Raw genomic sequence first — 21,000 nt, 5'->3', positions numbered from 1 at the left:
GGGCAGGGGCAGAGAGAAAGGGAGAAAGAATCTTAAGCAGGCTCCACACTCAGCACAGAGCCTGGCGTGAGGCTCAATCCCATGACCCTGGGATCATTACCTGAGCCGCAATCAGGAGTTGAATGCTTAACTGACTGAGCCACCCACATGCCCCTGACAGAGCACACTTTTAGTGTTAGTCAGACTCTGTTTCCTTTCTAATGGATGCAGTAAAGATAAGTACTTTATTCATAGATTCCATGTGTAAATCTAAAGCTCTGTGAACTAAATTTCTTATCAAGTAACACTTTGGTTTTCCGTTTCCATTAACAAGTCTCTTTAGGAAATCCGAAGTTATGGGAAAACTATTGCTACTTCTTATTTTGCTGAAACTAGTAATGTGTCTTATCTAGGCTTTTCTTAAACTCATGATGAGTAAGAGGAAGCCAGGCTCAGTTAGTATTTAGCACCGATGGCCTGTCACAGAAAGGTCTGTGCAGAAATAGGATTGGTGTGTGGAGAGAAACATAGAGATAAATGCAGTGAGTCTCTTGTGTAGTTAATAATAAAATTTCATTGTTGAACCCTGACCTGAAAGACCTGTTTTCTTTAGTTTAATCAAGAACTAAAATGAGTTCCTCTAAAAGAAGAACCTATGTTAGCTATTTTGTAACACAGAGTGTATTTTTTTTCCTCTTTTTCTGTTCTAAACTTTGAAATCAATGAGCTTGGAGAAAATAAAATCTGTTTTTCAAGGTCCTGCAGAATATGTTTGTAAATATATTTTCATCCATGGCTGGTAATGAAAAGATAGTTGTTTTGTTGCTCTCTTAGAGTTCACATATAGGTGGCAAAGATTAGGAGCTTTTCTGCTGAGGCCACAGGAAGAAACAGATCTAAGTTGTCAAAGAAGAGCCTAGATCAGAAGAGTAAGAATGTCATTGACCATCATTGTTATGAGTTGCTCCTTCTTAGGGAATGTACCATCTCCTCTAAGGATCTGGTTTTTTTTTTTTTTTCAATGTACTTAAGTTTTTTAAGTTTATTTATTTATTTTTGAGAGCATGCACCAGAGACCATGAGTAGGGGAGGGGCAGAGAGAGGGAGAGAGAGAATCCCAAGCACACTCCGTTCTCACAAACTGGGAGAACCTGAGCCGGAATCAAGAGTCGGATGCTTAACTGACTGAGCCACCAAGGTGCTCCTCTCCTCCAAAGACCTTGAGGATTGTTTAGATGCAATCTATCTGAAATAGATAATAGATGTAGGTGAATTTGCATGGGAATCCATCTTTTTCTAACATAAATTTTCATATTAGATATATGTAGATGTTTGGTAAATCAATGAGTGAATTAAAAAGTAATTTTCAAATACAAATGTCAGAATATGAAAATGGTGACAGAAATCGGGGTCCCAGCTCTAACGTACAAGGAACACTTTTTGTTACAGTTAAAGGTTTCTAGATTGGAACCAGTGAATTGAATCATAAGAGATTAGCAGAAACAACAAGTTTAAATGGAGAAAGCACATGGACCTTAATTAGTGAAATTGCCAATCGATTGCCTGGTTCTCCAGTTGTTCTACTGTAAAAATATCCATAAAGTAGGATAGGATTATTATTAATGCCATCACTAGTGTCATTAATATAGGTCTTTGAAAAAAATGTTTTTAATGTTTATTTTTGAGACAGAGCGCGTGTGTGAGCAAGCAGGGGAGGGGCAGAAAGAGAGGGAGACCCAGAATCCAAAGCAGGCTCCAGGCTCTGTGCTGACAGCACAGAACCTGATGTGGGGCTCAAACCCACAAACTGTGAGATCATGACCTGAGCTGAACTTGGACGCCTAACCAACTGAGCCACCCAGGCACCCCAGTATAGGTCTGTTTTCAATGAAAGTCTTGGATCCTTTGCTGAAAATGCTTTCGGGTAGGTATTTCACTGCCTAATTACTTTAGTTACCTGTTGCTGAGTAGCAAACCACTGTAAGGCCTGATGGCCGGCAGCAACAACTGGAGGCATTTGGGTATCTCTCGGATCTGTGAGTTGACTGGACTCAGCTGGGCATTTCTTCTGGTCTCTTTTGTGCCATTGCAGTTACATGGCCTCTGGGGCTGGAGTCATCTAGAGACCCTGCTGGGGTCAGCGGGGTCAGGCTCCTCTCCTTCCCTGTATAGTCTCAGAGCCTCTCCTTTCCACATGGCCTCTCCACAATCTCTCCATCAGGCAGACTTCCTACTTAGTGGCTTACGGATTCCAAGTGGGAGGAAACAGAAGCTACCAGACATTTCAGAAATGAAGCCTGGTCTGGCCTTGTGTAACTTCTGAATTCCATTGGCAAGTGCAGGTCACTGACTTACTCTGTTACAGCCTGGAGGGGGCAAGGGCATGAGGCTAGATTTGTGGGAGGCTATTTGTAGAGATGAACTACTACAGTAATATGCCTTCAGATACTTTGTTTCAGACTGTAATGTTAAGTATGTGCTAATGAGCTGAAGCTCCAATTCTAGGGGTGTTGAGGTTCACTAAGCGAGACTTTCCGCAAGTATGTGGTCAGCAAGCAGGGCAGAAGAAGGACTGTACTGCAGAGGCTGGTACTATGAGCACATCACCTATTTCAGTCTTGACCAAAACGCGGCCGGGTAGTCAACTGTCTCCTGTTTGGGGAGGGACATCTGGCTCACAGGGCAACTGGGCTTCCCTGGGCAGGAACTTGGTGTGGAGTCCCTCTTGCCGGTTCTGCCCACCCACTCCAGTGTCTCCAGGAGGGGAGGGGGGAGCACTTTCTGGGGTGGGGTTAGTGCTTTGAGGGTGGGGAAGAGCTATCTCCCATTATCCTCTTTGGCGATAGAGCTGTACTTAGTGAATATCCACCACCGAGATGTCAGGGACCTTAGAGATCATCAGGTCTAACCTCCGACCCATGAACTTCATCTCTGTCTTCCTCTAGCACTGTCTTCAGCAGGCTAGAAACAAAACTCTGCTTTTTTTCCATGAAGTACGACAAACTATTGCTTCTTTAGAAACCGTCTTTTTGGGTAAGTGTGCATGGTGGCATGCAGACTTCCCAGGCCCTGATTCTCACCTGGCTGTTGTTGCAGAACGTGCAAATAGAAGCATTCACCAACTGAAATGTGCCCTGAGAGAAGGTGATGTCACCGTTGGAGAAGATGCTGCGGGTCCCAGGGTGGAAAATGAGGAAAATGAGGAAAATGAGGACGCTGGGACTGCCTGGCATGAACTGCGACACAGCCATGCCGGTGAGTGTGGATGGATAACAGCCCTGGTCCGAATGACACACAGAGAATATTCTACATCCCGTACAGTAAGAACTCCAGTCCACCCTCTGCTCTACTGCTAGGCTTTTCTTCCTCAGACACAAACCAACTACTGTAATCCTCTTGCTGAATATTTTGTTAATGTTTATTTATTTTTGAGGCAGAGTGCCAGTGGGGAAGGGCAGAGAGAGAGGGAGACACAGAATCCGAAGCAGGCTCCAGGCTCTGAGCTGTCAGCACTGAGCCTGATGCGGGGCTCAAACCTACAAACTGTGAGATCATGACCTGAGCCGAAGTCAGACACTTAACTGACTGAGCCATGCAGGCGCTCCTTAATATTTTTCCTTTGACTTCGTGATGCCTATAGGCTGAAGTCCCAATTCCTTTGTGTGTCTTAGCAATATTTTCTTAAGAGGCTCCAAGATACCTCTTCAGCCTCATTTTTCTGTCCTCCTCCCAGCCACCCATCTTGCAAGGCATGTTCTAGTGCATACCAACCTACTGGCCCTGCTTCTATGCTCTTGCATATGCCACGCCCTCCAAGTGGGATTTTTCGGACCCTTTTCTGCTTGGTAATCTTCTGTTCATCCTTCACAGTGTTAGCTCCTCCATAAAAACAGGCATGATTGGGGCGCCGGGGTGGCTCAGTCAGTTGAGTGTCCGGCTTCGGTTCAGGTCATGATCTCGTGGTTTGTGGGTTCGAGCCCCAGGTCGGGCTCTGTGTTGACAGCTCAGAGCCTGGAGCCTGCTTCAGATTCTGTGTCCCCCTCTCTCTCCGCCCCACCCCTGCTTGTGCTCTGTCTCTCTCTGTCTTTCAAAAATGGATAAACATAAAAACAAATTAGAAAAAAAAAAAACAGGCATGATTAGGCGCTTCCTCTTCTCACAGCACTACGTGTAGCTGCTGCTCTACATGTGAACTTACTATATCGTCTTATATCTGTCAGTGGATCTCTCTTGCTCGGTGGATTCTTAGCTCTTAAGTGGTAGAGATTTTCTCATGTTTGCCTTCGGATCCCCAGTCCATGGCACAGTTCTTGATGCCTATAACATGTTTAAACAATATTTGTTACGTGGATGGAAGCATGGATGGGTGATGATAAGCCCCTGCAGTAAGGCTGATGAAACCATTGTGTTTGCTCTCCAGTTAATCAGCTCAAAGCTTTGTTGCGCCAACAAGCAACTAAGGAAAGCGAGGTGTCTCCATCAAGAAGACGAAAAGTGTGCCCTCTGGTAAGTATCAACGTCTGCAACCTGACAGGAGCATTGTCTCTGTGTTTTAACTCCACAGTGTCGTTTCAGTAGTACATTTTGTTGATAGATTCTGAGCAAGACATTCTAATAATGTAAAGCATTGAAAGGAATTATCTTTCCTCTGATTATTTTGGCTGAAGAAGAGGCAGAGGGAATCCTGAGTTTTAAATCTATTGTGTGCTTGAAACATGTAAGTGAGGAAACAGTTTGGAAAATTTACTTTGCAACTGTTAGCAAATATAAAAAAGGGACAATATATGGAAAAGAATTGCCTTTTCCATAGGCTTCCATTGCCTTTTCAACAGGCTCCTATTGATATCCTATCATTTTTAGAATTTACTTAATTGTATATCTAGCTGTCCTTTGTAATATTTGTCTATTTTGAATGTCAGAGCCAAAGTATGCAATCTTATTCTGCATTTTTAATTCATGCATTAAAATACATGGTTATAAAACTGCACAAAATGAGAAGCTATATTCTATTTTTGTTTGAAGTTGTTTTTTATTGCTATTGCTTTAGCAGAGTGAATTATTCCTGATTGAGGCAGTATGATACACTAAAGCCTGGGATAGATGTGAGGGAGGGAGAGGATTTGGCCAGATTTAAATGGCCAAAATAACAGTCTAGCCTTTAGGTGTATCTAAGGCCTACTGTGTACTTTCTAGAAGGATATTGTGTCTCCCAGGGTTTCTGTAACAATAAGATAAGAGTATATATACTTAAAATTCTTTATGAACCTGTGAAGTGTGACACAAATAGAACATGTCATAGTAGCAATAACTACCTTGCATTTTCAGTGTGTGTGACAGTTAGATACCAAGGCTATTTGCTAGAAACCATGGAGACACGTCACTTTCTCTACTCACAGCCGAAATGTCATAACCGTACCCCTATATTAACACTTCATTCCAGCCTGACACATACCTTCCTGCTTAATTCCCACTCTGGAGAAATGTACTACATATGCCTATTCAATATTTATGGCTCTCAATTATAATTTTAATACAACATTTCACTATTAAGTAAATGTATTACTGTTACCACCTAGCTTCGAGGATGCTCTTAAGTAGACAGGGTGGAGTACTTTCAAGTCTAGTAGATGAAGTTGCTGTATCTGTTGAATGCTCAGACACGCTGATTAGCATTTTAAAGCTACAAAGCAGCAGCAGGATTGAACCTGGAGAGTGGGAGGAGCCTCATCAAGAGTATCATCAGAGCAGTATGTGCAGCATGTACATTACAGATGCACAGGTCTGTGTACGTGGAGCCACGTGGAAGGATGCAGCTCACGTTCGGAATGTATACAGCCCACGTGGAAGGATTACAAGCCACAGTAATAATAAGCAGCTTTTGAAGGTTTAGATCCACTTTTATTTGTGAAGCTTATTTATCTTATTTGGAGAGAGGCAGAGAGAGTGCAAGCGGGGGTAGGGACAGAGAAAGAGGGAGAATCCCAAGTAGGCTCTGCATGGTCAGCGCAGAGCCCAGTGAGGGGCTCAAACCTACGAAACGGTGAGATCATGATCTGGGCCGGAATCAAGAGTTGGACGTTTAACCGACTGAGCCCCCCAGGTGCCCCTAGATGCACTTTCATAACCCGTATGCCATACTGGAAATAAGGGGCTGTATGGACAGTGAAATCGAGACACGGTTGAGAAGGATTTTATGGCTTTTTGAAATGTGGATATCCAGACTATAATAAATCCTTCAAAATATATACAGGTGATTTTATTTTCTACAGAGTATTAGCTTGTGTTTTTTTTTTTTTTGTTGTTGTTTTGTTTTGTTTTGTTTTGTTTTTACACAGACTGTCCTTTATGTGCCCAGAGTGATATTTAATTCTTATTTGCCATATTCTGGACCCATTTCTATCAATATAACTTTATTATAATGAATTGCTTTCTATTCACAACAGATCATCCATTTAATTAAAGTTATTTTGATTTTTAAATTTCTTAAATGTTCCAAGAAGCAAAACTCTACTTAATTATTCTGCCTTGAGAGCTGGTACTTTGTTGTCGTCAGGAATTTCTGCCAGACTGAGAAATAGTGACTGCGTGTCTGATCTCAAGCTTTCTCTGGGTTCATCTATCTGGTTGACACTCATTTTCCCTTCCTGACTTCTTCTTTTCTTTACAAAATGTCATGGAATGATAAATGATTCTAGAAACCATTCTACAATCATTCAAGGAGAAAGTAGGATATATATGATATTAAAGTCAATTCAGGAATGCTGCAGGAGTTCGCAGGAAGTCTCTTCTCTGCACTCCCGGTGCAAGGGAACTCTTGAGTTTTCTCCAGTGTCTGCTTTAGCACTCTAGTCTTGGAGGCTCTGTGCCCCAGACCAGCAGGGTCTCCAATTGCCTTGAGTCAAAACTCAGAAACCACGTTTGGCTAATGTACTCCTTTGTAGAATTTTACCTCATTGACCCACCTGGCGGCAAATGCTTGTCTGAAGAATCCCTTCTTCCGGCAACTGTTCAGTTTTAGGCAGCAGTGCTCTTGCATGGCAGTTTCTTGAAGGGAATTGTCCTTTTATCTCAGCATTACTGAGCGGGACGTCCCATTTCCAGATGGCTCTAATGGGCAGTTTTTCCCAAGCCAATTAGACTAGTCCAGCATTCTTCCACTTGCCACTCTTTTTGTAAACACTTCCACTTTCCATCTTTTTTTTTTTTTTTTTAATTTTTTTTCAACGTTTTTTATTTATTTTTGGGACACAGAGAGACAGAGCATGAACGGGGGAGGGGCAGAGAGAGAGGGAGACACAGAATCGGAAACAGGCTCCAGGCTCCGAGCCATCAGCCCAGAGCCTGACGCGGGGCTCGAACTCCCGGACCGCGAGATCGTGACCTGGCTGAAGTCGGACGCTTAACCGACTGTGCCACCCAGGCGCCCCCCACTTTCCATCTTTAACACATGATATTGGTATCCTTGAATCTTATCTATGTGAAATTTATAAGATAGAGAAACGAACACTATTGGCCACATTGTGATCTCCTCGATGTTTATATGACATCAGTACTAAATTGAGTATGGAGGCAGTATTACCTGAGTCTCTGCTAAATCCAAACCTGCTTAGTTTTTGTTTGTTTCTTGCCTTAGCGGGCGTCAGAAGATGAGGAAGCCAACGTGCCTACCATCCACAATCTTGTTCCGATCATCAATGACCAGTCTCAGTACATTCATCATTTAGAGGCAGAGGTCAAGTTCTGCAAGGTAAGTTTCTCATTAAACATTTAAATGTAACTACATTAAAGTTTATGTTAATGATACCTTATGTGAAAATTTGCTATTATTCGTCTTTATGTGTATTGCGATACATTTGACAATTATCACCCTTCCATGATTGAGGAGGCTGATGTGTTACAGGGGCTTCCCAAGCCGGGGAATGATACTCCTGACCATGCCATTTATGATTGCTTAATTTCCCAGCCCATAACTATGTCTGATATTTTGATAATATGCTCTCACGTTTCAGAGTTTTTGCTTTCCACCCCATGTTCTTTAGCCCAGCTGATGGCACATGCTTTGGGACAGTACAACCGGTCGGTCATCTTCCCACCTTGTCAGCCTACTGAGCACTGGTGCAGAAGCAGGAACTATAAACTGCAGACCAAGTCTATTCCATTGTCAGGGTGAAGGTTCTTCCCTTAGCTTTGAATAAGGATGGCTTGTGGTCATACTGATAGCAATGATTGAGAAACCAAATGTGTCCACTACGGCTTAAAACACCAGATGGTTCTATTGCTCAACTGTATGCAGTTTAGTAATGTCACTAATGCCATTGGAGCTTTCCTGCCTTCCCAAACTAGGTTAGCATTTTAGTTTTTCTTTTTTTTTTTTATTCATTACCAATGCATCTTGTATTATATATATAATTTTTAAATGTTTATTTATTTACTTTGAGAGAGAGAGTGCACCAGCATTGGGGACAGGCAGACAGAGAGGAGAGAGAGAGAGAGAGAGAGAGAGAGAGAGAGAGAGAGAATCCCAAGCAGGCTCCATGCTGTCAGTGCAGAGCCTGGTGCAGGGCTCAGTCTCACCAACCGTGAGATCATGACCTGAGCCAAAATCAAGAGCCAGATGCTTAACCTACTGAGCCATCCAGGAGCCCCTCGTGTATTATTTTTTTTACATTCTGGTTACTCTTCCAAGGTGCAAGTTGATATGTGCCTTCAGAAACCTTTAAACATTTCATTGTCTTGACTTTACAAAGACGTTCCTGATTTTAGCAGATACAGTCATCATTGCACAGTGTTCTTGGATTACCAGAAAGGCTAAAATAATGTCCTAGGACTCATTCCAGTAATAAGCTCCTGTTAATCACTCAGATGCTGTGGGTAAAACTTAAAAAATATTGTAGCGGAGATAAAACTTCATCTGTACCCTCTTAGAGTTTACAGCTGGGACTTAGACTTAAATTAACATAAGGCAGATTAACAGGATGAATGAAAGTATACACATTTGTTTTTATTGTTATTGAAGTATAACTGACATACAATATTATATTATTTTCAGGTGTACAACATATTGATTGAATACTTCCATATATTCAGTGCTCAACACAATAAATGTAGTGACCATCTGTCACAATAAAACATTATTATAATATTATTGACTGTATTCTTTGAGCTATACTTTTCATATCTGTGGCTTACTTATTTTATAACTGAAAGTTTACACCTCTTAATTCCCATTATCTACTTCATTCATCCCCCTACCCACCTCTCCTCTGACAACCACCTCTCTGTATTTAAGAGGCTGTTGGTTTGTTTCTTAATTTTGTTTTTTAGATTCCGTGTATAAGTGAAATCATATGGTATTTGTATTCCTCTGTCTGATTTATTTCACTTAGCATGATACTCTCTAGGTCCATCCATGTTGTCACAAATACAAGATCTCATTCTTTTTTATGGCTAAGTAATATTTTATGGCTAAGTAATATATATATACACATATATATATGTGTGTGTGTATGTACACATGCATATGTATGTATACACACACACACACACACACACACATACAGCCTGCACATCTTCTTTATCCATTCATATATCAATGCACACGCTTGGTTGCTTCCATATCTTGGCTATTGTAAATAGTAAATACTGCTACAGTAAACAGAGATGTGCATATATCTTTTTGGATTTGTGTCAGTTTTGGGGGCAAATACCCAGCAGTGGAATTACTGGATCATATGGTATTTCTAATATTAATGTTTTGGGGAATCTCCATGCTGTCTTCCACAGTGACTACACCAATTTACATTCCCACCAACAGTGCATGAAGGTTCCCGCTTCTCCACATCCTCATCAACACTTGTTGATTCTTGTCTCTTTGATACTAGCCATTCTGACTGGTGTGAGGTGATATCTCATTGTGGTTTTGATTTTTTTCCCCCCGGATGATCAGTGATGTTGAACATCATTTCATGTGTCTATTGGCCATCTGTATGTCTTTGGAGAAATGTCTATTCAGGCCCTCTGCCTATTTTTAAATCAGGTTATTTATTTTGATGTTGAGTAGTGTAAGTTCTTTATAAATTTTGGATATTAACCACTTACCAGATATATCATTTGCACATCTCTTCTCCCATTCTCTAGGTTTCCTTTTTGTTTTGTTGGTAATTTCCTTTGCTGTGCAAAAGCTTTTTATTTTGGTATAGTCCCAATAGTTTATTTTTGCTTTTGTTTCCCTTGCCTGAGGAGACATATCCATAAACGTGTTGCTAATAAAAGAGATTACTGCCTATGTTTTAGTTTTTAGAAATTTTATGGTTTAAGGTTTCACATTCAGATATTTAATCCATTTTGAGTTTATTTTGTGTATGGTATAGGAATGTGGTCCATTTTCATTTTTTTCATGTAGCTGTCCAGTTTTCCTAACACCATTTATTGACAAGACGTCATTTCCCTGTTGTATATTCTTGCCTCTTTTGTCATAGATTACGTGAGTGTATAGGTGTGTTTATTTCTGGGCTCTCTATTCTGTTCCATTGTTCTATGTGTCTGTTTTTGTGCCAGTACCATACTATTTTGACTACTGTAGCTTTGTAGAACTTCTTGAAATCTGGGATTGTGATACCTCCAGCTTTGTTCTTCTTTCTCAAGATTACTTTGGCAATGCGGGGTCTTTTGTGGTTCTGTACAAATGTTAGGATTATTTATTCTAGTTCTGTGGAAAATGATATTAGTATTTTGATAGAGATTGCTTTGAATATGTAGGTTGCCTTAGGTAGCATGGACATTTTAACGATATTTATTCTTCAAATCCATGAGCATGGTATAGCTTTTCTATTTGTATCTTTTTCAGTTTCTTTTATCAGTGTCTTATAGTTTTCAGAGTATAGATCTTTCATCTCCTTGGTTTAACTTATTTCTAGGTATTTTATTCCTTTTGGTGCAATTGTAAATGGGATTGTTTCAATAGAAGTTTTATGTAACATGGGAGACTTCATAAGGAAATGATGTCTGAAAGAAATGGCAAAACCTAAATGCTTTTATACGTTGAACAAAGAGAGGCAGTGTGGAAACATAACTAAAATATATGGGGAGGTTAAAGGAAGATGAGTTATTTTTTATGAGGTCTGTTTGCACAGATGCCTCTCAGCCTCCACTCCCTGTCTCTAGTGATAAGAATGTTTCTTTCCTCCTGATACGGGGAGGCCATCTTTCACATGGGAGTTTTATCTCCTGCTTTCAGGAAAAAAAGGGGAAGTCAGAGCACTCTTTTTGTATTTGCTGTTTTTCAAGTGTCTTTAGCTCAAAATAATTCTTATTCCAAAGTGGCATATTTTGGGGTGGCAGATTTTGCCACCCTTCAATATAAATTGTAATAAATTTACCATCTGGTCAAGAAGAGAGTACTAATGTCTATGAGCACCATAGCAACACTATAGAGAGTATAATGTAGTCTGTATTCTGTAATATAAACTGTAATTATAATAAGAGTAGGAAGGTACTAAAAGCTGGAGTTTTGGGAGATATTTTTCTGGGAGAGAGCAATCTTAAAAGAGTAAGATCATTTAGATCAGCAGAAGTGGGGTGAAAGAGTTCCATAGAGAGAACAGCAACACTGAAAGGATATACTCAGGATGAATAGGGTTTATTTATGGGGGCCATGAGGCATCTATTCTAAATTTCTGCAGTAGAGGATTCTGTTAGAAATTATTAAAACTATGCTGAGCTGGGAAAATGGAAGATTACAAAAGCCTTGAAAGGTAGACGGAGTATGCATTTGGTATGTTTTAACAAGAGAGTAACAGAATAAAAGTAACATTTAAGGGCTTAGAGATATTTTATTAATTTTTAAAATTTTTTATTTAATAATTAATTTTTATATCCTTTTTAAATGTATTTTTTAAAGATTTTATGTATTTTCTTTTTCTTTTTTTAAATTTTATTTTAAGTAAACTCCATGCCACACTTGGGGCTTGAATATACAACCAAGAGATCAAGACTCATAAGCCCTACCAACTGAGCCAGCCAGGCACCCCTAAGTTTTTACTTAAATTCTAGTTAGTTAACATATAGTGTATTAGTTTCAGGTGTACAATATTGTGATTCAACCCTTCCATACAATACCCAGTGCTCATCACAAGTGTACTCGTTAATCCTCATCACCTATCTAACCCATCCCTCCCTCCCCACACTGACCTCCTCTCTCTCTGGTAACCATCAGTTTGTTCAATATAGCTAAGAATCTGTTTCTTGGTTTGCCTCTCTCTTTTTTTTTTCCTTTGCTCATTTTTTTTTTTGTTCTTAACTTCCACATATGAGTGAAATCATATGGTATTTGTCTTTCTCTGAGTGACTTATTTCCCATAGCATAATACTCTGTAGCCATAGCATAATACTCTGTAGCTCCATCCATGTCATTGCAAATGGCAAGATTTCAATCTTTTTTATGGCTGGGTAATATTCCATCATGTATCTATACCATGCATTTATCCATCCGTCGATGGATACTTGGGCTCTTTGTATAATTTGGCTCTTGTAGATAATGCTTCCATAGACTTTGGGGTGCATGTATCTGTTTGAATTGGTATTTTTGTATTCTTTGTATAAATAGTTACTAATGCAACTGCTGGAACTAGGGTAGTTCTGTATTTAACTTTTTGAGGAACCTCCATTCTGTTTTCCAGAGTGGCTACACCAGTTACATTCCCCCCAACAGTGCAAGAGCGTTCCCCTTTCTCCACATCCTCGCCAACATCTGTTGTATCTTGTGTTGCTGATTTTAGCCACTCTGACAGGTGTGAGGTGACATGTCATTGTAGTTCTGTATTGTAGCTTTGATGTGTATTTCCTTGATGGTCAGTGATATTAAGCATATTTTCATGTGTCTGATGGCCATCTGTGTGTCTTCTTTGGAAAAATATCTGTTCATGTCTTCTGCCCATTTCTAATTGGATTATTTGTTTTTTGAGTATTGAGTTTTATAAGTTCTTTATATATTTTGGATACTACCCCTGTATCAGATGTCATTTGCAGACATCTTCTCCCATTACATAGGTTGCCTTTTAGTTTTGTTGATTGTTTCTCTCACTGCGCAGAAGCTTTTTATTTTGATAAAGTCCCAATAGTTTATTTTGCTTTTGTTTTCCTTGCCTGAAGAGGCATATCTAGAAAGAAGTTGCTATGGCCAGCGTCAAAGAGGTTACTGCCTGTGTTCTCCTCTAGGACTTTTTTTTTATCAGTTTTAGGTCTCACATTTGGATATTTAATAATCCATTTTGAATTTATTTTTGTGTTTGGTGTAAGAAAGTGGACTAGTTTCATTCTTTTGCATGTTGCTGCCCAGTTTTCCCAACACCATTCATTGAAGAGACTGTCTTTTCCCCATTGGACATTCTTTCCTGCTTTGTCAAAGATTAATTGACCATGTACTGTGGGTTCATTTCTGGGTTTTCTACTCTGCTCTATTGATCTATGTGTCTGTTTTTGTGCCAATAACATACTGTTTTGATCAGTACAGCTTTGTAATATAATTTGAAGTCCGAAATTGTGATGCCTCCAGCTTTGCTTTTCTTTTTCAAGGTTGCTTTGGCTATTTGAGGGCTTTTGTGGTTCCATACAAATTTTAGAATTGTCTGTTCCAGCTCTGTGAAAAATGCTGTTGGTATTTTAATACGGGTTGCATTAAATGTGTAGATTGCTTTGGGTACTATAGACATTTTAACAATATTTGTTCTTCCAATCCATGAGCATGGAATATCTTTTCATTTCTTTGTGTCCTCTTCAGTTTCTTTTACCAATGTTTTATAGTTTTCACAGTACAGGTCTTTCACCCCTTTGGTTAGGTTTATTCCTAGGTATCTTATTTCCTATTTTCCTTATTTATCCTATTTTTAATTTCTTTGATCTCTACTCTAATTTTTATTATATCTTCTTTGGATTGAATTTGCTCCCCCTTTTTTGAAAGTTTCCTAAGACAAAAGCTTAGATTACCGATTTGGAATCTTTCTTCTTTTCTAATGTTTTTCACTACTTGTGTTGCATCTCCCAAATCTTGATTAGTTGTATTTCCATTTTTATTTCGTTCAAAATATTTTAAAATTTTCCTCAAGACTTTGTCCTTGACCTGTATATTATTTAGAAGTGTTGTTTAGGGGCGCCTGGGTGACTCGGTCGGTTAAGCATCCGACTTTGGCTCAGGTCATGATCTTGCAGTTTGTGAGTTCAAGCCCCACCTTGGACTCTGTGCTGACAGCTCAGAGCCTGGAACCTGCTTCAGATTCTGTATCTCCCTCTCTCTCTCTCTGCCCCTCCCTGGTTCTAGCTCTCTCCCCCTCTCTCAAGAAATGAATAAACATTAAAAAAAAATTAAGAAGTGTTGTTTAATTACCAAGTATATTGGGAGTGTTCCAACTCTCTTTCTGTTATTGATTTCTAGTTTAATTCCACTGTCATCTGAGAACATACTTTTTACGGTTTCTATTCTTTTTAATTTGTTAAGGTGTGTTTTTACACCCAGGATGTGATTGGTATGTCTTGGTGAAATGTTCTGTTAGCTTGAGAAGAATGTGTATTCTGTTGTTGAATAAAGTGTTCTGTAAATGCCAAATTAGATCTGGTTGATTGATGGTGCTGTTCAGTTCAACTATATTCTTACTGATATTTTGCCAATCTGCAAGATCTCTGGGTCTTGTCAGTTATTGACAGAGGGGTATTGAAATCTCCAGCTTAAGTAGTGGATTCCTCTGTTTCTCTGTACAACTCTATCAGTTTTTGTATCGTGTATTTTGATGCTCTATTGTTAGACACAAACACGTTGAGGATTATTATGTCTGCTAGGAGAATTGACCCCTTTATCACTGTGTGATGCTCCTTTTTATCCCTTATATTTTTATTTGGTATGAAGTCTGTTTTGTGTGAAATTAATGTAGCTACTCCAGCTTTCTTTTGATTTGTGTTAGCATGGTATATCTCTCTCTATCCATTTACCTTTAATCAATCTGTGTCTTTATATTTAAAGTCGACTTCTTATAGACAACATATACTTGTGTCCTGTTTGTCATTCACTCTTACAGTCTCTGATTTTTATTGGTGTATTCAGACCATGGACATTTAAAGTTATTACTGATATAGTTGGGTATCAATATAGTTGGATAATATCTACCATATTTGTTACTGTTTTCTACTCATTGCCCTTGTTTGTTCTTTCTTTCTTTCTTTCTTTCTTTCTTTCTTTCTTTCTTTCTTTCTTTCTTTCCTTCCTTCTCTTCTACTCTTTTTTTGCCTTCTCTGGTTTTAAGTGAGTATGTTATATGATTGCAGTTTTTCTCCTCTCTTAGCATACCAGGTGAACTATTTTTGCTTTTGTAAGTAGCTGCCCTTGAGTTTGCAGTCACACTGATCAATAATCAAAGGCTGTTGTCAAATAGCTCTATACCACTACATGGGTAGGGCAAGGTCCTTGTAAGAGAGTGTTTCCAATCCCTCCCTCCTGTCCTCTACAACATTGCTGGCATTCATTTCAATTATTCATACACTGTAATCACTATATATAGTGCTACTACTGTGATTTGAGCGAACTGTTATATGTTAGATCAGTTAATATTAAGAAAAATAAAATATTTTATCAGCATATAATCCTTTTCAAATGCTCTTTCTTTTTTTTCTGTAGACCTGATCTTATAAGTTGTATCATTTTCCTCCTTTCTGAAGAAGTTCTTTTAACATTTCTTGCAAGGCAGGTCTGCTGAAGACAAATTTCCCCAATTTTTATTTATCTGAGAAAGTTTTTATTTTCCCCCTCACCTTTGAAGGTTAATTTGCCTGAATATACAATTCTAGGTTGGTGGGGTTTTTTTCCTTTTAATACTTTAAATATTTCATTCCATTGTCTTCTTGCTTACATGGTTTCTGAAGAGTAGTCCAATATAATTTTTATCTTCTCTGTAAGTAAGGTTGCTTTTTTTTAAAAATTCTGATTTCCTTGAAGATTTTCTGTTTGTCTTTGATTTTCTGCACTTTGAATGTGATATGCATAGGTGTAGATTTTTTTGTTATTTTATCCTTCTTGATGTTCTCTGAGCTCCCCTATACCTTTCTCTATAGGTATAGACTTTCTGCACTTTGAATATACTATGCATAGGTATAGATTTTTTAAAATTGTTTTTTAACATTTATTTATTTATTTTTTTTTTTTAAATTTTTTTTTTTTCAATGTTTATTTTTGGGACAGAGAGAGACAGAGCATGAACGGGGGAGGGGCAGAGAGAGAGGGAGACACAGAATCGGAAACAGGCTCCAGGCTCTGAGCCATCAGCCCAGAGCCTGACGCGGGGCTCGAACTCCCGGACCGCGAGATCGTGACCTGGCTGAAGTCGGACGCTTAACCGACTGCGCCACCCAGGCGCCCCAACATTTATTTATTTTTGAGAGACAGAGAGAGACAAGAGTGTGAGGGGAAGAGAGAGAGGGAGACACAGAACCCAAAGCAGGCTCCTGGCTCTGTGCACAGAGCCTGACGCAGGGCCTAAACTCATGAACTACAAGATCATGACCTGAGCCGAAGTCAGACGCTTAACTGACTGAGCCACCCAGGCACCCCGATTTTTTTTTTTTTGTTATTGTTTATTTTATCCTGCTTGATGTTCTCTGAGCTTCCTGGATCTGTGTTTGGTGACTATCATGTTGGAAAATTCTAGGTCATTATTCCTTCAAATATTTCCCCTTTTGTCACCTTTTATAATTGTCCCGCATTTCTTGGATCTTCTCTTCTGTCTTTTTCATTCTTTGTTCTCTTTGTATTTTCTTTTGGGAAGTTTCTATTGGCAGTTCTTTAAGCTCACTGATTCTTTTCTTGGTTGTGACCAGTCTGTTATTAATGAGCCCATCAAAGGCATTTGTCATTTCCATTACAGTGTTTTTGATTTCCAGCACTTTTATTCTTTCTTAGAGTTTCCATGTCTGCTTATATTGCCCATCTGTTCCTGCATGTGGTCTACTTTTCCCATCAGACCCTTTAACACTTAACGTATCAATCATAATTATTTTAAACTCCCAATCTCATAATTCCAAGATCACTGCCATATTCAAGTCTTGTTCTGAGCTTGCTTAGTCTCCTGAAACTGCGCTGTCTTTTCATGTGCTTTCTAATTTTTTGTTGAATACTGGACATGATATAGTAGAAGGAACTGAGGGAATAGTTTTTTTAGTGTGAGATATTATGCTTTTCTTGGTAGGAGTTGGGCTGTGTTTACTGTTTTGTGTTATTATAGGTGTCAGAGGCTAAAATTTCCTCTAGTGTCCTGGTTTATGTCTCCCCTGTTATCTTTGGGCTTCCCTTGAGAATTCTTCTTAAATATAGTCTGAGATGTGTAATTTTACTGTATTCCTTTGTTATTTTACAGACACCCTTTTGATGTGGTGGTTAGATGTGGGAGCAAGGGAGGCATTTTATAGTCGTATGTTTAGGTTTCCATCTTTTAATGAGTCTGTGCCCCTTAGCTTTGACCTTCACAAGTGCTTCTCAGTCATCCTCTCATCTTTTTTTTTTTTTTCAATTTATATATTTTGAGAGAGAGAGAGAGAGAGTATGCATGGAGGTAGGGGCAGAGAGAGAGAGGGAGAGAGAATCCCAAGCAGGCTCTGCACTGTCAGCATGGAGCCTGACGTGGGCCTTCAACTCACGAACTATGAGATCATGACATGAGCTGAAATCAAGAGTTAAATGCTTAACCAACTGAGCCACCCAAGTGGCCTCACCCTCTCATCTAACGTGTGTGCAGTGAGAAGGCTTGAGTGAGCTGGAGTTGGGTATTTCCCTTCCCTCAGGTCATGTAGGTTCTGAAAAGCCCTAGCTGTTTAGGTTCTGGTAAAATAGTTTCTCTCGAGGCAGGCCTTTCTAAGAATAGAATGCTTTGGGCATATTTCAAGGTAGCTATTTTTCCTCTCCTACTAGAGAAGATTGAGGGGATTTGTCTCTAGTCTTTACTGTAAGAACCTGGTAGTGTCCCAAAGATAAAACTCACAAAACTGTGACTGGGTCCTTCTGGGTCCTTTAGACTGCGTCCTTCTGGCATTTTTAACTCTCAAACTTGTCCACCCTGAGCTTCTGGCATTTCACCAATCGCACTTGACCTTTCCCTCTCCTGGTACTGGTTTCCCTGGAAGTTTCTGCTCAGGTAGGTTGTGATTCTCAGAGACTGGTCTGTCTCTCAAATTTCGTGGATGGAAGTTTTCCCTGTGACCTCAGTTCTCTGACGGATTTCAGAAGAGTGGTTGATTTCTTGGTTTGTTCAGCTTTTCTCTTGTTGTAAAGATGAGAATAATGTCTTCCAAGCTCATTATATGCCAGACCAAAAATTGCCAGTCTGCAATGTTTTTTTAATTATAGCTTTCGAGCTCAGATTTGGTTTTTGGGTTTTTTTTCTGAATAAAATAATTGAAATAGAATTTGCATATATTGCTTAATATGTTTTTTTATTATACTGGTAATGAAGATTAAGGTAAATATTGTACCATCATTGCATTGATTTTTTTTGTGACATTTTTTTCAGAGGGTGAGACGCCACTCAATAGCTATTCTAATTGTTATTTATCTGTAATCATTTGTACTATTCCTCACCAGGCTAAGGAAGCACTCTTAAAGAACTCTCTGCCAAACTATGTCACTCATAATTTCCCTCCATCTGGCTACCAATTCATGGATAACTATTCCAACTTTCCATGCCTTTCTGTCTCAGAGTCCTGTTATCTATTTAATCACTCTGGGGTGCAACAAGTTATTAGTATTTGAGCATGAATAATAATATATCTTATTTTTCAGCAGTCTACCTTATTCTTAAAAGTCTTTTAGATAAGCCCTTTAATTAAAGCCTTTCTTAAGCCTACAAAAAAATGGTCAGAAATCACACATTTCTGTGATACGGCCATTAGCAGACCCTCTACTGTATTCCCTAGCCTCTTGTTTTGTTTGTTTGTTTGTTTGTTAGCTAATGTTTGAGTTGCTTTATTTCTCTAAATATAATAATTCAGAAAATGGATAGAGAGCATAAGTTTTCCATGCTTTATAGCATGTTGGATCATTTAGTAAACAGCAATTAACAGTGCTTAAAAATGCTTAATGCATTTGCTATTTGTTTCTGCTTTTTACAGGAGGAACTCTCTGGAATGAAAAACAGGGTACAAGTAGTTGTGCTTGAAAATGAAAGTCTCCAACAAGAGCTGAAATCTCAAAGACAAGAGGAAGCAATGAGGGAACAAACACTTCTGGATGCATCTGTGAGCATTGTTTTTAAACCATAAATTATATTTTAGTTTGAACGTTCCTTCCTACCCTCCCCGACCAGCCTCCGAACTGCTGAAATCCTCCACTTGAAATTTGGCACATGTACTCTGCCGTTGCTCGCTTGGGCCTCAAAAATTAAGATTCGCCGTGGTGGGACGAATCCTCAAATGAAATGATGTAGCAATGCCTCATATCCACACTGGTTTCCTCCCTGAGCACACCGTTGATGTTTCTTCCATATGGAAATAGCAGGGTGAAGCAGGAAGTGCATTACATAGGAGGGACTCTGTTAAATCCAGAAACTGTATAACTGGAGCTTGGATTTCTGTTGTATTTCCCTAAGAGTTCCAGTCATGCTCTGAATTCTGATCAGTCTGATTGGCAGAATGGAGGAGCAGAAGGAACCCTGGCCCGAGGGTCCAGGGATCAGCATGTTAGTCTTCCCATTGCCCCTAACAGGCGGGTTAACGAGTGATTTTACAGGGTTTTCCAACATGGCTTAACCTCATGTTCCTCTGTCTATTGGCAAATGGAGAGGATTCGGCTATATTAGCAGTTCTTAATCTTTCATGTGAGTGACAATCACTTGAGATATTTGTTGACCGTGCAGATTCCTGAGTGCCATCCCCTGAGAGTCTGATGCAGTCGGTCTGGGTTGAGACCTTGAGTCACAAAGATGCATGTGCCATATTTTGCACAACAGTGGATTCGAGGATCTCTATAATTCTAGGACACAAAATTCTTGTGATGATACTTAAGTAGTGTTTAAACTCAGTACCTCCTTATGACTTTTCAGAGGTACTGTCACCTTAAAATTTTTACTTACGCTTTTGCTGTAGGACACAGTTAATCACAGCTTGCTCTGCTTTTTGAAACAAAGTCAGGGTTCCATGGGGAAGTTTTAATACTTGCCTGCTGCAGCTTTACAGTGGATTTTGGCTTAGTCATCATTAGCAAATCCGTCCTGTTAAGAAAAAGACATGCGTGTCTTAATGTTTTACCTAGGTGTCCTCTAATTTTTGGCTTTGAAGTTTTTAAAATTTTCCTGACCTGATGTTTCATTTGTAATCCTTGAGGTCTGTGTTGAATTTACTATTTAGAGGCAGCTGATTGTGTTAAATCTGAATGACAAAGTGGGCTGATCAGTGTTTCAGGTTATTTTTCTGCAGTACATTTCAGTTTGCGGTCAGCTGTTTTCCCTTCCCTGGAAGGCTTTTTCTTAATGTTTATATTATTATGTTATATTATTTATTATCAATATTAGTAGTTAAAAGTTCCATCTTAATTGCTTATTCAATGTCAATTGAAGGTGATATAGCCATATAAAAAGTACTTAGAATTCACTCATTTTAAAAAATTAGTACATTCTTTTGGTTTTCTTCCCAATATGCAGTCACTTAGCAAACAGCTACTTGATTATTCAGTCTTCAGTATTTATACAGTGGCAAGGAAGTCGAAGAAGGGGGAAGTGAAGTGAGAAAGGAAATCAGGCAGACAAGTGAAGCAGAGGGCAGAGAAGTGAGTAACACCAAAGGGGAAGGAGACAATGGTAAAAGTGCAACATGCTTTGCTACATGAACAAAGGAAGCTAGCTGAAGTCAATTGCAGCCTTAATTATGGAAAAAACACAGCTGTGGAGAGTTATGTTTTAACATTCACATGAACTAAAATATAATGCAGACGATCAAAATTATTGTTGCAGATATGTCAGGAGACCTTGATGTCTGTTTTAACGTTGGTCGTCTGTT

The 21,000-nt window shown here is 39.2% G+C and overlaps 1 protein-coding gene across 4 annotated transcripts in view; it reads left to right on the top strand.

Annotated features, from left to right (window-relative positions):
* Nucleotides 1-21,000, top strand: part of SDCCAG8 (SHH signaling and ciliogenesis regulator SDCCAG8) — a 246,594-nt gene that overhangs the window by 8,817 nt on the left and 216,777 nt on the right. For all 4 annotated transcript variants that reach the window (XM_043568299.1, XM_043568296.1, XM_043568298.1 and 1 more), the window contains exons 2-5: nt 3,076-3,234; nt 4,400-4,485; nt 7,613-7,726; nt 19,120-19,245. In XM_043568299.1, coding sequence (XP_043424234.1) covers nt 3,076-3,234; nt 4,400-4,485; nt 7,613-7,726; nt 19,120-19,245 — 485 coding nt within the window. The remainder of the gene's footprint in view (nt 1-3,075; nt 3,235-4,399; nt 4,486-7,612; nt 7,727-19,119; nt 19,246-21,000) is intronic.

The sequence above is a fragment of the Prionailurus bengalensis genome, chromosome E4 (assembly GCF_016509475.1).
Source record: "Prionailurus bengalensis isolate Pbe53 chromosome E4, Fcat_Pben_1.1_paternal_pri, whole genome shotgun sequence".
In the NCBI taxonomy this organism is placed as follows: Eukaryota; Metazoa; Chordata; class Mammalia; order Carnivora; family Felidae; genus Prionailurus; species Prionailurus bengalensis.
This window is presented reverse-complemented; position numbering and strand designations above follow the sequence as displayed.